The sequence below is a fragment of the Littorina saxatilis genome, unplaced genomic scaffold (genome assembly GCF_037325665.1).
Source record: "Littorina saxatilis isolate snail1 unplaced genomic scaffold, US_GU_Lsax_2.0 scaffold_405, whole genome shotgun sequence".
NCBI lineage: Eukaryota > Metazoa > Mollusca > Gastropoda > Littorinimorpha > Littorinidae > Littorina > Littorina saxatilis.
In genome coordinates, this window is record NW_027129429.1 from 45,001 (window position 1) to 57,500 (window position 12,500).

Sequence of the window (12,500 nt, forward strand, 5' to 3'; positions counted from 1 at the left end):
CAGGCGCCACCCTTTCTTTGTCTGCCATTGGAAAAACTTGGTCAAGGTAACGAAGAGTGGAGCGAAATAACGTCATTCTGTTTACGTCATTATTAATCATTGCGTCATTTTATTTCAGGTTCACTGTGATTCTTATCCTGAACAGCAATCTTTGTGACTTCCTTTTTGCCAGGCGTTTTTGTTTTGTTTTAATCAGTTTCGTAATTTCAGGTGTAATCATGCACTGACACACCTGTCCGTTCTGTTGCTGTGACGTCATCACGAAGATCTACACTGCGTTAAAACAATAGTTGTGTGATAACTATAACACACCTGTCTGTTTTGTTTATAAACACTGACACACCTGTCTGTTCTGTTACAGTGACGTCATCGCAGAGATCTACCGGGCGTTAAAACAACGACACGTCAGGTTCACCCTGTGGGCAGCTGGCGTTAAGCTACGTGTACCTGCCGACATGAAGCGTCACGTCCGCTACCTGACGCAGCCCCTGAGAAGTCCACCTGCTGTGGTGAGAGAGGTGGAGCAGGCTAACGATATGAAGGATGGAACGGTCCCGGCCTACACCAGGCCGCCAGTGTCCGCACCGTGCGACGGCCCACCTGTCCTGACGGTTGGTCACTATGATAGGTACCGCGGTGACAGACAGGGACATGAGGGTCACTATCCATGGCGGTGTGCACGGTGCGCGGAGCTGGTGGCAGACATGCTGCGAGATCTTCGTGTCGGTCAGTACACCTCTGTCTGTCTGTCTGTCTGTCTGTCTGTCTGTCTGTCTGTCTGTCTGTCTGTCTGTCTGTCTGTCTGTCCGCCTGTCTGTCTGTCTGTCTGTCTGTCTGTCTGTCTGTCTGTCTGTCTGTCTGTCTGTCTGTCCGCCTGTCTGTCTGTCTGTCTGTCTGTCCGCCTGTCTGTCTGCCTGTCTGTCCGCCTGTCTGTCTGTCTGTCTGTCTGTCCGTCTGTCTGTCTGTCTGTCTGTCCGCCTGTCTATCTGTCTGTCTGTCCGCCTGTCTGTCTGCCTGTCTTTGTCTGTATGTATGTCTGTCTGTATGTCGGTCTCTCCGCCTGTCTGTGTCTGTCACTCTGTTTGTCTGTCTGTACATCTCTCTCTCTCTCTTTCTCTCTCTCTCTCTTTCTCTCTCTCTCTCTCTCTCTCTCTCTCTCTCTCTCTCTCTCTCTCTCTCTCTCTCTCTCTCTCTCTCTCTCTCTCTCGCAATGCAGTAAGTGTCAGTCAGGTTGGTGTACAACATTTCAATGACGTCATTAAACTTGCAAGGAATGTTGGTATTTACGTCATTTACTGTGACGTCGTTACATAATATCGTCACAAGTCTGCCAAGGTGAGGTGTGGAACACTGAATAATATAAAATTGTTTTTCTTATTTCCAGGTGGTTGTGGTGCTGCTGATGTAGTTGTAGTCTCTGTTCACGTGTTGCTGTAGCCGGTGTTGGTGCGGAAGTTAGACATAGGTCATCGTTGTTGTTTGTGTCGTGGTTGTCGTTGCTGGTGATGGTGTCGTCGTCGTTGCTGTTGATGTTGTTGGTGTTGTTGTTGTTGTTGCAATCGGTGTGGATGTGTCTTACACAACGACGATGTAATGTTGACGGTGTGTGTGATGTTTCAGGTTGCCAAGACAACGCTCCCCACGGGCAGGGCGGCCTCACCTTCAGCGACGTCTTTGTGCTGGGTGACATGAAGTGTGACACAGACACACCGGATGATGCCTGGCGGTCACCAGCACCCTTCATCCGGGGCCTCGAGTCACGCGGCGTCCCCACCCGTAAGGTGGCTCATAACGACACAGAGGCCGTTAGACAACTGGCTGAAATGACGTCAGGTCCCACACAGAGAGCGGCAGGTAGGGGTCGAGACGAGGCGGTGACGGTGGCCAATCAGAACACAGTATGGGGCTTGGAGAGACACGTCGTCGTCTACCTGGACCGTGTGTATGGTGTTATTAATGCTGACATTACCGGCCGCCTGAGATCCATGTCGCGGTCCACGGCCCAGGTGATCTGGGTGAAGGATGTTAGGACATAGACAGCGACAGCGACACTGAGTGACACCCACATCTCGTCACCGCCACCACCACCACCTGTCTCGACTATACATCCCGCAACGTCCAGCGATGTCTAACAACAACAACAACAACAACAACAACAACAACAACAACAACAACAACAACCGTTGAACTGAAATTCAACATTTTATTAAATCAATTTACTGAAACTCAGCAATACCTGTCCTTACAACCTGCCGCTCTCTGACAACTACGACGACAACATCATCCTCTACCACGACATCCACCATCATCCGCCACCATCACCACCGACACCGACAACAACAACCCGAGTGACATTTTTATCGTTTTAAAATACGGAGAATAAAATTAATTCACTCAACACATCGCTTGTTCTTCACTGACAAGCGCATGATTTCATTTACAAAGTTTATCGTCATCAAGAAATGACGTCACGGACAGACAGTAAATGTTCTAGGGACAGTGGAATGAACATACTAAACAAAAGAGAGAGAGAGAGAGAGAGAGAGAGAGAGAGAGAGAGAGAGAGAGAGGAAATATCATTTTGATACCATACGTCTACCGCAGAGAACTGTTTTTGGATATTTTACTGAAAAACAACAAATACTGTGATATCAATCCAGTGTCAAAACTCTTCCGGTTGCATAGCAACACATAAAATATAGTGCAGTTTTGTTTGTGTGTGAAATAGTATATCTCCAGAGCTGTGTACCATTTCTGTGAAATGCATTTTCAGTCGATTAATACATTCTACGTATGATGAATTTAAAATCTTGTTTTCTTCATTTTCGACAGTTCATCTGCGCGAGCATGTGTGGGTGCTTTGATGTGTTTGTATGTGTGTGTGTGTGTGTGTATATGTGTGTGTGTGTGTGTGTGTGTGTGTGTGTGTGTGTGTGTGTGTGTGTGTAAAAATTGTGTCTGTGCGTGTGTGTGTGTGTATGTGTGTGTGTGTGTGTGTGTGTGTGTGTGTGTGTGTGTGTGTGTGGATGTTTGTGTGTGTGTGTGTGTGTGTGTGTGTGTGTGTGTATTGTACGCATCTCTCGTTAAAAAAAGAGAATTGTTTTGCTCTTCTTTTCTTTGCCTTCATTTCGCTCCATCCCCTTCTCGCTTAATCTCTCTCTCTCTCATTCTCTCTCTCTCTCTCTCTCTCTCTCTCTCTCTCTCTCTCTCTCTCTCTCTCTCTCTCTCTCTCTCTCTCTCTCTCTCTCTCTCTCTCTCTCTCTCTCTCTCTCTCTCTCTCTCTCTCTCAACTGCTAGAGGGATAGACTGGTTATATGAATTGTTGCTTATTTGGACCACCTCAGTTCTGAAAAAAATAAGATGAGCGCTCATAAACATTTGCATTCGCTACAGTTATCCTCTCAAAAAAATGTGCGTCTGTCCGAACAGCCGTTATGATGCACATAACACCGTTAGTCTGTTACACCTTTGTTACACATTGGTAAGAAGGGGGTGGGGCGCAGGGTGGTGGTAAACTCTTAATGTGACGCTTAAAGTCGATTAATTTTGGGAAGAAACAAAAATTCGAAACAAAGAAATATCTATATATCAAACAGCTTAACCTGTATTCATTATATCTATTGTTGATCCTGTGTTTAACGCGGGAACAAAGTATATTGGGAACATTTAACAGTTTATAGGTGTGGAACGCGTCTAATGTGTGCCGGGCCGGATCCAAGGGGGGAGGGGGGAGGGGGGAAGAGGGGGGGGGCGGTTCCTGTTGACCAAGTACCTCCTCCAAGGGTTAAAAAAATAAACTCATGACAAATGCTCCCAGAATGCGCCAGATTTCACATATTTTAACCTAATGTTTTCAGGAGTGGGGGGGGATGTTTCAGGAGTGGAGGGGGGGGGGGGGCATGCTCCCTCGCACCCTCAACCCTCAACTAATGTACCCCTACCACAACTATCACAACTATGACCCCCCCTCCACCCCCCCCCCCCCCCCAGTTCGTGTAATAATGATTGAGAAATCTGCCTTTGATTTCAAACAAGTGGTACATGTTCATGACATACACAAGTCACGGCATAGTATATATCAATGTAAAGCTTGAAGAGGGGAGGTGTGTCACGATCGGGTGACAGAGACCAAGAAAGTGTCACTCGGTAGAGTGCCTGTTCTTGGTCGATTATGATAGAAAGCGCCTGTACGTGATATTGGGCTACAGCAGAGTTTGCTGACAGTGCTCAACGAGCACGGATGTTTCGTAGCGCACGAGTTTCACAGTGGGGTTTTTTGCTGTCATAGGGCTGACGGTTTTTCGCTGACAGCGCGCACGGGATTTTCAGGGATTAAGTTTCTCGTGTCTTTTTTCTGCTTGGGAGGCAGAATTGTGTATAGCTGGACTGGTTTTGTGACAAGGTCAGTCACGTGTTATTGGCTAGGTTGTCTGACAGAGACACAAGGACGGCGCACTTGACACCCAGCGGCAGAAGGGGAAGGATCTAATACACAGTTTCTAGAGTATGATGGTTTTTCACCGAATATTGTATTCGGCACTCTAGGGGAGCTTCCACCAGTTATTACTTTCTCACTGCACCTGTTTTGCTGAGGACAAGTCGTCAACATTCCTTCGTCGGCGATGGCTTTCGCATAAGGATTCGACAAGGGGTTCTGGAGGTTTTTGGTCACTGTTGACGAACAGAGGCTGTTCCAGGGAGGAAGCGGATTTTGCTTCCATTGAGAGTACAATCATAGGCTTTTGAGGTAATAAATCATTATTTAACGCTGTTGATGAGTCTGTGTTTGTGGAATGAAATACTCTCTGTTGTTCTTTCCAGGTTAGCGCATAATTTACTCTCTGTGACGCTAAAATACTAATCTGTATATGGTTTTTGCAGATAGGGAGAGAAGGACGGAAAATGACTGTTTTGTTGTTGTAAAAAGTCCGTTTTGTGCAGGCCCACGTGCTCGATGAGATATTTAAAGATGACATGTTTTAAGGTGGTGGGTGAGGGGTAGCAGACATGTTTAGTGCACCGATGCTTTCTGTTTGCAGCCTTCGTTTCGTTTTCCTGTAACCGCTGCACGGCTGCCTTTGGCGGGACACTGCTAGCTGCAGACGTTGGAGCTGGGACCTGAGGAAGCTACGCTAACGTATAACCGGCTAACCAGCAGACCGGCTAACCAGCGAACCGGCTAACCAGCAAACCGGCTAACCAGCAACCCGGCTAACCAGCATACCGGCTAACCAGCATACAGAAAGAAAGCTAAGTGCACCGTGTCTTACGCACCCCGTTGACCACCGTTGTCTTTTCTTATCTGTGATTTCATTGGAGTAGTGACAACGTGGGGTGTGTGACCCCTGCATGAACTAGAGCTTTTTGAACAGAACATTCTCATTTGACTGTATTTACACGGGATCAGCGTGTTACTATAATTTTCTATATACTACTGGCATTTTGTCAGTGATCACGGGTTTTTTACGTGTTGAGAACGTAAAAGGAACATATTTTGAGTGAAGGCTCGAGGGAGGTGGCGAGTTTATACATAAACAGGCGTCTGAAACTTATACTTTTGTTGACTCTATTTAATTGTATGACTGCGAGAGTGGATCGTGGTGTGGTTAGTTAATTAGTAGTAATTAACCGGTTCATAATCACCTTAAGTGATATATTGTCACGTTTCAATATATCACTTAAGGTGATTATGAACCGGTTAATTACTACTAATTAACTAACCACACCACGATCCACTCTCGCAGTCATACAATTAAATAGAGTCAACAAAAGTATAAGTTTCAGACGCCTGTTTATGTATAAACTCGCCACCTCCCTCGAGCTTTCACTCAAAATATGTTCCTTTTACGTTCTCAACACGTAAAAAACCCGTGGTCACTGACAAAATGCCAGTAGTATATAGAAAATTATAGTAACACGCTGAACCCGTGTAAATACAGTCAAAATGAGAATGTTCTGTTCAAAAGCTCTAGTTCATGCAGGTGTCAACACCCCACGTTGTCACTACTCCAATGAAATCACAGATAAGAAAAGACAACGGTGGTCAACGGGGTGCGTACGACATGGTGCACTTAGCTTTCTTTCTGTATGCTGGTTAGCCGGTATGCTGGTTAGCCGGGTTGCTGGTTAGCCGGGTTGCTGGTTAGCCGGTTCGCTGGTTAGCCGGTCTGCTGGTTAGCCGGTCTGCTGGTTAGCCGGTTAGCGTAGCTTCCTCAGGTCCCAGCTCCAACGTCTGCAGCTAGCAGTGCCCCGTCAAAAGGCAGCCGTGCAGCGGTTACAGGAAACCGACAGAAACGAACGAAGGCTGCAAACAGAAAGCATCGGTGCACTAAACATGTCAGCTACCCCTCACCCACCACCTTAAAACATGTCATCTTTAAATATCTCATCGAGCACGTGGGCCTGCACAAAACGGACTTTTTACAACAACAAAACAGCCATTTTCCGTCCTTCTCTCCCTATCTGCAAAAACCATATACAGATTAGTATTTTAGCGTCACAGAGAGTAAATTATGCGCTAACCTGGAAAGAACAACAGAGAGTATTTCATTCCACAACACAGACTCATCAACAGCGTTAAATAATGATTTATTACCTCAAAAGCCTATGATTGTACTCTCATGGAAGCAAAAATCCGCTTCCTCCCTGGAACAGCCTCTGTTCGTCAACAGTGACCAAAAACCTCCAGAACCCCTTGTCGAATCCTTATGCGAAAGCCATCGCCGACGAAGGAATGTTGACGACTTGTCCTCAGCAAAACATGTAGCAGTGGAAGTTCCCCTAGAGTGCCGAATATAATATTCGGTGAAAAACCATCATACTCTAGAAACTGTATTAGATCCTTCCCCTTCTGCCGCTGGGTGTCAAGTGCGCCGCCCTTGTGTCTCTCTCAGACAACCTAGCCAATAACACGTGACTGACCTTGTCACAAAACCAGTCCAGCTATACACAATTTTGCCTCCCCAAGCAGAAAAAAGACACGGGAAACTCAATCCCTGAAAATCCCGTGCGCGCTGTCAGCGAAAAACCGTCAGCCCTATGACAGCAGAAACCCCCACTGTGAAACTCGTGCGCTACGAAACATCCGTGCTAGTTGAGCACTGTCAGCAAACTCTGCTGTAGCCCAATATCACGTACAGGCGCTTTCTATCATAATCGACCAAGAACAGGCACTCCACTGAGTGACACTTTCTTGGTCTCTGTCACCCGATCGTGACACACCTCCCCTCTTCAAGACGAAACCTCGGTTTCGCTCACAGTCATGTTCTCCTCTACAGCCCGAGAGAGAAAGTCAGCTCCAACATTGTTGGCGCCCGGAATGACGCGTACCGTGAATTGGTACGGTTGGAGAATCAACGCCCAGCGCATAAGTCTGGCGTTTGCCAACCTTGCAACCTGAAGATATTGCAGAGGTTGATGGTCTGTTTCCAGACAGAAAGGTCGTCCTCAAGAACGAGCAACCCCTCGTTTCACCCCTGATAACTGCAACCTTCTCTGTCTTCTTGTCTTTGTTCTTCTGGTCTTTGTTCTTCTCCCCGTAGGCAGTCCTCTCTATGTAGGCGCGCAGCAGGTTGGCGTGGTACAGGCGTGCTTTCCCGTGCATCATGATCCTGTAGTCGTTCTGGCCCACCCTCGCTGTCACCTCAAAAGGTCCTTGCCACTGCAGTTGTAGCTTGTTGTGTTTGACAGGTAGAAGTAGCAACACCCGTTCTCCAATCTTGAAGCTGCGCGGCCGTGCCTTGCGGTCGAATCCTCGCGCATAACGCTGTGCTGCTCTTCCCAGGTTCTCTTGAGCCAGTTTGCAGGTCTCTTCAATCCTGTTCCTGAGTTCTACTATGTAGGTCGCTGTCGTCTGCACCTCCTCGTCAGCTTCTTCGTCCGTCCAAGCCTGACGCAGGATAGCCATGGGACCGCGTACCTGTCTGCCGTACAACAACTCAAATGGGGAAAAGCCCAAGCTCTCCTGAGGAACCTCGCGGTATGCAAAAAGCAATGCTGGGATGTACCTGTCCCACGTGCGTGGTTTCTCCTGAGCTAGTTTCCTCAGCATGGTCTTCAAGGTGCCATTGAACCTTTCCACCAGTCCGTTGCACTGAGCATGGTAAGGAGTGGTGAAGTGCTGCTCCAGTGATAGCAGTCGTGCTGCCTCCGCCATCACTCCTCCCGTGAACTGCGTGCCTCTGTCGGTGAGTACCTCTGATGGAATTCCCAGCCGGGACCACATAGTAACCAGAGCCTCAGCTACTCGCGTGGCTTCAATCGATTTCAGAGGGATCGCCTCTGGGTATCGAGTAGCGTAGTCCACCATGGTCAAAATGTATCTGTTTCCGTCCTCAGACGCAGGCAAGATGGGCCCGATGATGTCCACTGCCACCCGACGAAAGGGTTCGTCAATGAGCGGCATCTTCTCTAAGGGGACCTTCTTCACCCTTCCTTTGGCAACCACCTTCTGGCACTTATCGCAGGACGCACAGAAACGTCGGACATCCGTGCAGATGCCTGGCCAGTAAAAGTGGCGCCAGACACGATCCGTGGTCTTCTTGGTACCAAGATGACCTCCCAGAATCGAGTCGTGTGCCGTTGCCATGACACCCTCGCGAAACTCGCGAGGCACGACAACCTGTTTGAATGTACCTTCTTGGTTGCTGAACTCCCGGTAGAGCAACTTCTTGTCCCTGAGGAACCTTGACCTCCCATGCTTCCCGCTCAGCTTCACCTTCCCCGACTTCGCGTGCTCCCGAGGAGTAGCTAAGGTCGGGTCAGAATCCTGAGCCTTCGCGAGAAGCGCGGGGGTCACGTTCCCCAGGGCAGCTCGTGCAGCAGGTAGGGGTTTGAGAGGTTTGTCCTCTCGCTCCGCCTGTGCCCGCGTGAGCACTGAAATGACGTCGGGAGACCGGTAAACGGGAACCTCCCTGGTGACGCCGTCCACAAACTGAACCCGGTTTCCAATGAGCAAGTCGCATGGAGGATCGTCCATGACGACGGCCACAATGGTCCCCGTGAACAACGGTGTTACGACCTTGATCACTGCCGTGTTCAAATCGTAAGCGTGAGATGCCTCGGCCATTCTCACCCTGATGCTGTCTCCTGTGTAGGCCATAGCTGGAACCAGACTCGCCCGAACCACTATCATGTCTGCCCCTGTGTCCCGCAGACCTTCGCCCTTCACTCCGTTAACGTAGACGTTGCAGTGGGGCTGGAAATGTTTCCTGGAGCACGGAACGCAGAGTTGTGGAATGGTGCATGAGCTCGTGACGTCCCTGAACTCCTCACTGCCAACGAAGTGAACGCCCTTCTGGTCAGCCTGTCTCTTGTGGCAGTCCTTCTTCACGTGGCCCCGCTTGTTGCAGTAGTAACACTGGATGTCAGATCTGGAACTCGATCCCTTGTGTCCCTGATCGTCCTTCCCGTCCTTGGGTCCTGAAGAACCCGAATTTCCCGATTTTCCTGGCCGTGAGCCTGAAGATTTGCCAGAGATCGCCTGGGCGTCCTCGTGTACTCTGATCCAGTCGGCTGCCTCCTGAGTAGTCTTAGGCTGGTGCTCCTGCACGAAGGTCACCACCTCAGGTCGCAGGCTGGACATCAGTTGTTCCATGACTATGAGGTCGGCAAGGTCGTCGACGGTCCAGTTCTTCTCGGCCATCTCCACCCAGCGCCGCAGGTAGAGATTAAGGCGTGCCACAAACTGATGACTCAGCTCGCCGCTCAGTCTCTTGCTGTTACGCAGACGTCGTCTGTAGGCTTCCGCAGTCAGGTTGAAGCGCTGGAGTAACGCCTTCCTTAGTGCCTGATAGTTTCTCGCCTCGTCGTCCTCCAAAGCGTTGTAGAGCTGCAATGCGCGTCCTTTCAAGCAGGTGCTAAGGCGGCTAGCCCACGTGGCCTCTTCCCACTTCTGGTCAGATGCAATGCGCTCAAACCGGCGTAAAAAGTCGTCGAGCTCGTCCTTGTCATCGTCGAACGTCGGCAGTCTCGTACGGTCGGCAACAAATGTCGGCGCGCTAGCCTGAGTAAGCGTACCCTTCTCGGCCTGTAGCCTAGCTAGTTCTAGCTGGAGATCGCGATCCGCCTGTTCCTTCTCTTTCCGTTCTTGTCTGTCACGCTCTCTTTCTTGTCTGTCAAGTTCGGCCTGTCGCTCTTGTCTGTCAAGCTCGTCTTTCTTGTCTTGTCTGTCACGTTCGTCTTTCCTTTCCTGTCTGTCTCGTTCTGCCTGTCGTTCCCTTTCTTGTCTGTCAAGTTCGTCCTTCTTGTCCTGTCTGTCACGTTCTTCTTTTCTTATCTGTCGCTCCAATTCTTCCTTCCGTTCTACCTCTAAACGTTTTAGAACGCTTCGGGCTTTAACGCGTGCGCCTCGCTCGGTCGGTTCCTCGCTGCCAGGAGTTTCGAATCCCAGTCTCTTCGTAGGAGATCCCCCTGTAGCCATGGTTAGTTTAGCAAAGCTTTATCACAAAAGTAAGTCTAACGCAGCTATAGCTAGAATACGCGGTGATGAAATGGATACAAAAATCCAGCAACCGGAAAATGCAGAAGAAAAATCCAAACGGTGTAGAACAAAACGCGTAGCCTACTTTATGGCTGCTTTTTGCGGTGAAACAAAGTGTTTCCCACAGCCGTGGCCTACTTTATCGGCTGCTTTTTGCGGTGAAACAGAGTGTTTCCCACAGCCTAGGTTAGGACAGAAGTCCTCGGACCCTTCCCCCCCAAAATTCCAACAAAGTCAAAATATGGAGAAAAATCCAAGTAAAACAAGACGGTAGAAATGTAACCTGTTACAGAATGCGAAACAACAATGTAGAGAAAACTGAGTAAAACGAATAACAAATCCGCTAACCCTGCTCAGCTCTCTGCAACGGAAAACTCTGAACGTACAACAACAAAGATTCACAAACAAAGGAAAGGGAAGTAATCACAGTTAGCGCATACAATAACTCACAAATTACAATTTACATTTCCTGCAAGATGTGAATCGCTTAAGGTGTGGTATATGATCAAAACTATACAAAAAAGGGTAGCACCAAGCAGAAAATAAGTCGAGCACTGACGAGATTATCTGCTCTTAGTTATCCTTAATTGGTGGGTCTTTATCAGTTGGAAATTAACTGAGTAAATCCCGGCTTGGCCCCCATGTGTCACGTTTCAATATATCACTTAAGGTGATTATGAACCGGTTAATTACTACTAATTAACTAACCACACCACGATCCACTCTCGCAGTCATACAATTAAATAGAGTCAACAAAAGTATAAGTTTCAGACGCCTGTTTATGTATAAACTCGCCACCTCCCTCGAGCCTTCACTCAAAATATGTTCCTTTTACGTTCTCAACACGTAAAAAACCCGTGGTCACTGACAAAATGCCAGTAGTATATAGAAAATTATAGTAACACGCTGAACCCGTGTAAATACAGTCAAAATGAGAATGTTCTGTTCAAAAGCTCTAGTTCATGCAAGTGTCACCACCTCACGTTGTCACTACTCCAATGAAATCATAGATACGAAAAGACAACGGTGGTCAACGGGGTGCGTACGACATGGTGCACTTAGCTTTCTTTCTGTATGCTGGTTAGCCGGTATGCTGGTTAGCCGGGTTGCTGGTTAGCCGGGTTGCTGGTTAGCCGGTTCGCTGGTTAGCCGGTCTGCTGGTTAGCCGGTCTGCTGGTTAGCCGGTTAGCGTAGCTTCCTCAGGTCCCAGCTCCAACGTCTGCAGCTAGCAGTGCCCCGTCAAAAGGCAGCCGTGCAGCGGTTACAGGAAACCGACAGAAACGAACGAAGGCTGCAAACAGAAAGCATCGGTGCACTAAACATGTCAGCTACCCCTCACCCACCACCTTAAAACATGTCATCTTTAAATATCTCATCGAGCACGTGGGCCTGCACAAAACGGACTTTTTACAACAACAAAACAGCCATTTTCCGTCCTTCTCTCCCTATCTGCAAAAACCATATACAGATTAGTATTTTAGCGTCACAGAGAGTAAATTATGCGCTAACCTGGAAAGAACAACAGAGAGTATTTCATTCCACAACACAGACTCATCAACAGCGTTAAATAATGATTTATTACCTCAAAAGCCTATGATTGTACTCTCATGGAAGCAAAAATCCGCTTCCTCCCTGGAACAGCCTCTGTTCGTCAACAGTGACCAAAAACCTCCAGAACCCCTTGTCGAATCCTTATGCGAAAGCCATCGCCGACGAAGGAATGTTGACGACTTGTCCTCAGCAAAACATGTGGCAGTGGAAGTTCCCCTAGAGTGCCGAATATAATATTCGGTGAAAAACCATCATACTCTAGAAACTGTATTAGATCCTTCCCCTTCTGCCGCTGGGTGTCAAGTGCGCCGTCCTTGAGTCTCTGACAGACCACCTAGCCAAATACACGTGACTGACCTTGTCACAAAAAACCAGTCCAGCTATACACAATTTTGCCTCCCCAGCAGAAAAAAGACACGAGAAACTCAATCCCTGAAAATCCCGTGTGCGCTGTCAGCGAAAAACCGTC

General features: G+C 48.4%; 1 protein-coding gene across 2 annotated transcripts in view; it reads left to right on the forward strand.

The window, feature by feature from the left end:
- The window catches only part of LOC138957697 (uncharacterized), a 24,812-nt gene extending 22,004 nt beyond the window's left edge, over nt 1-2,808 (forward strand). For both annotated transcript variants that reach the window (XM_070328758.1, XM_070328759.1), the window contains 2 exons: nt 362-726; nt 1,621-2,808. In XM_070328758.1, the coding sequence (XP_070184859.1) occupies nt 362-726; nt 1,621-2,036 (781 nt within the window). In that variant the 3' untranslated portion in view covers nt 2,037-2,808. The remainder of the gene's footprint in view (nt 1-361; nt 727-1,620) is intronic.
- The last annotated feature ends 9,692 nt before the right edge of the window (nt 2,809-12,500 follow it).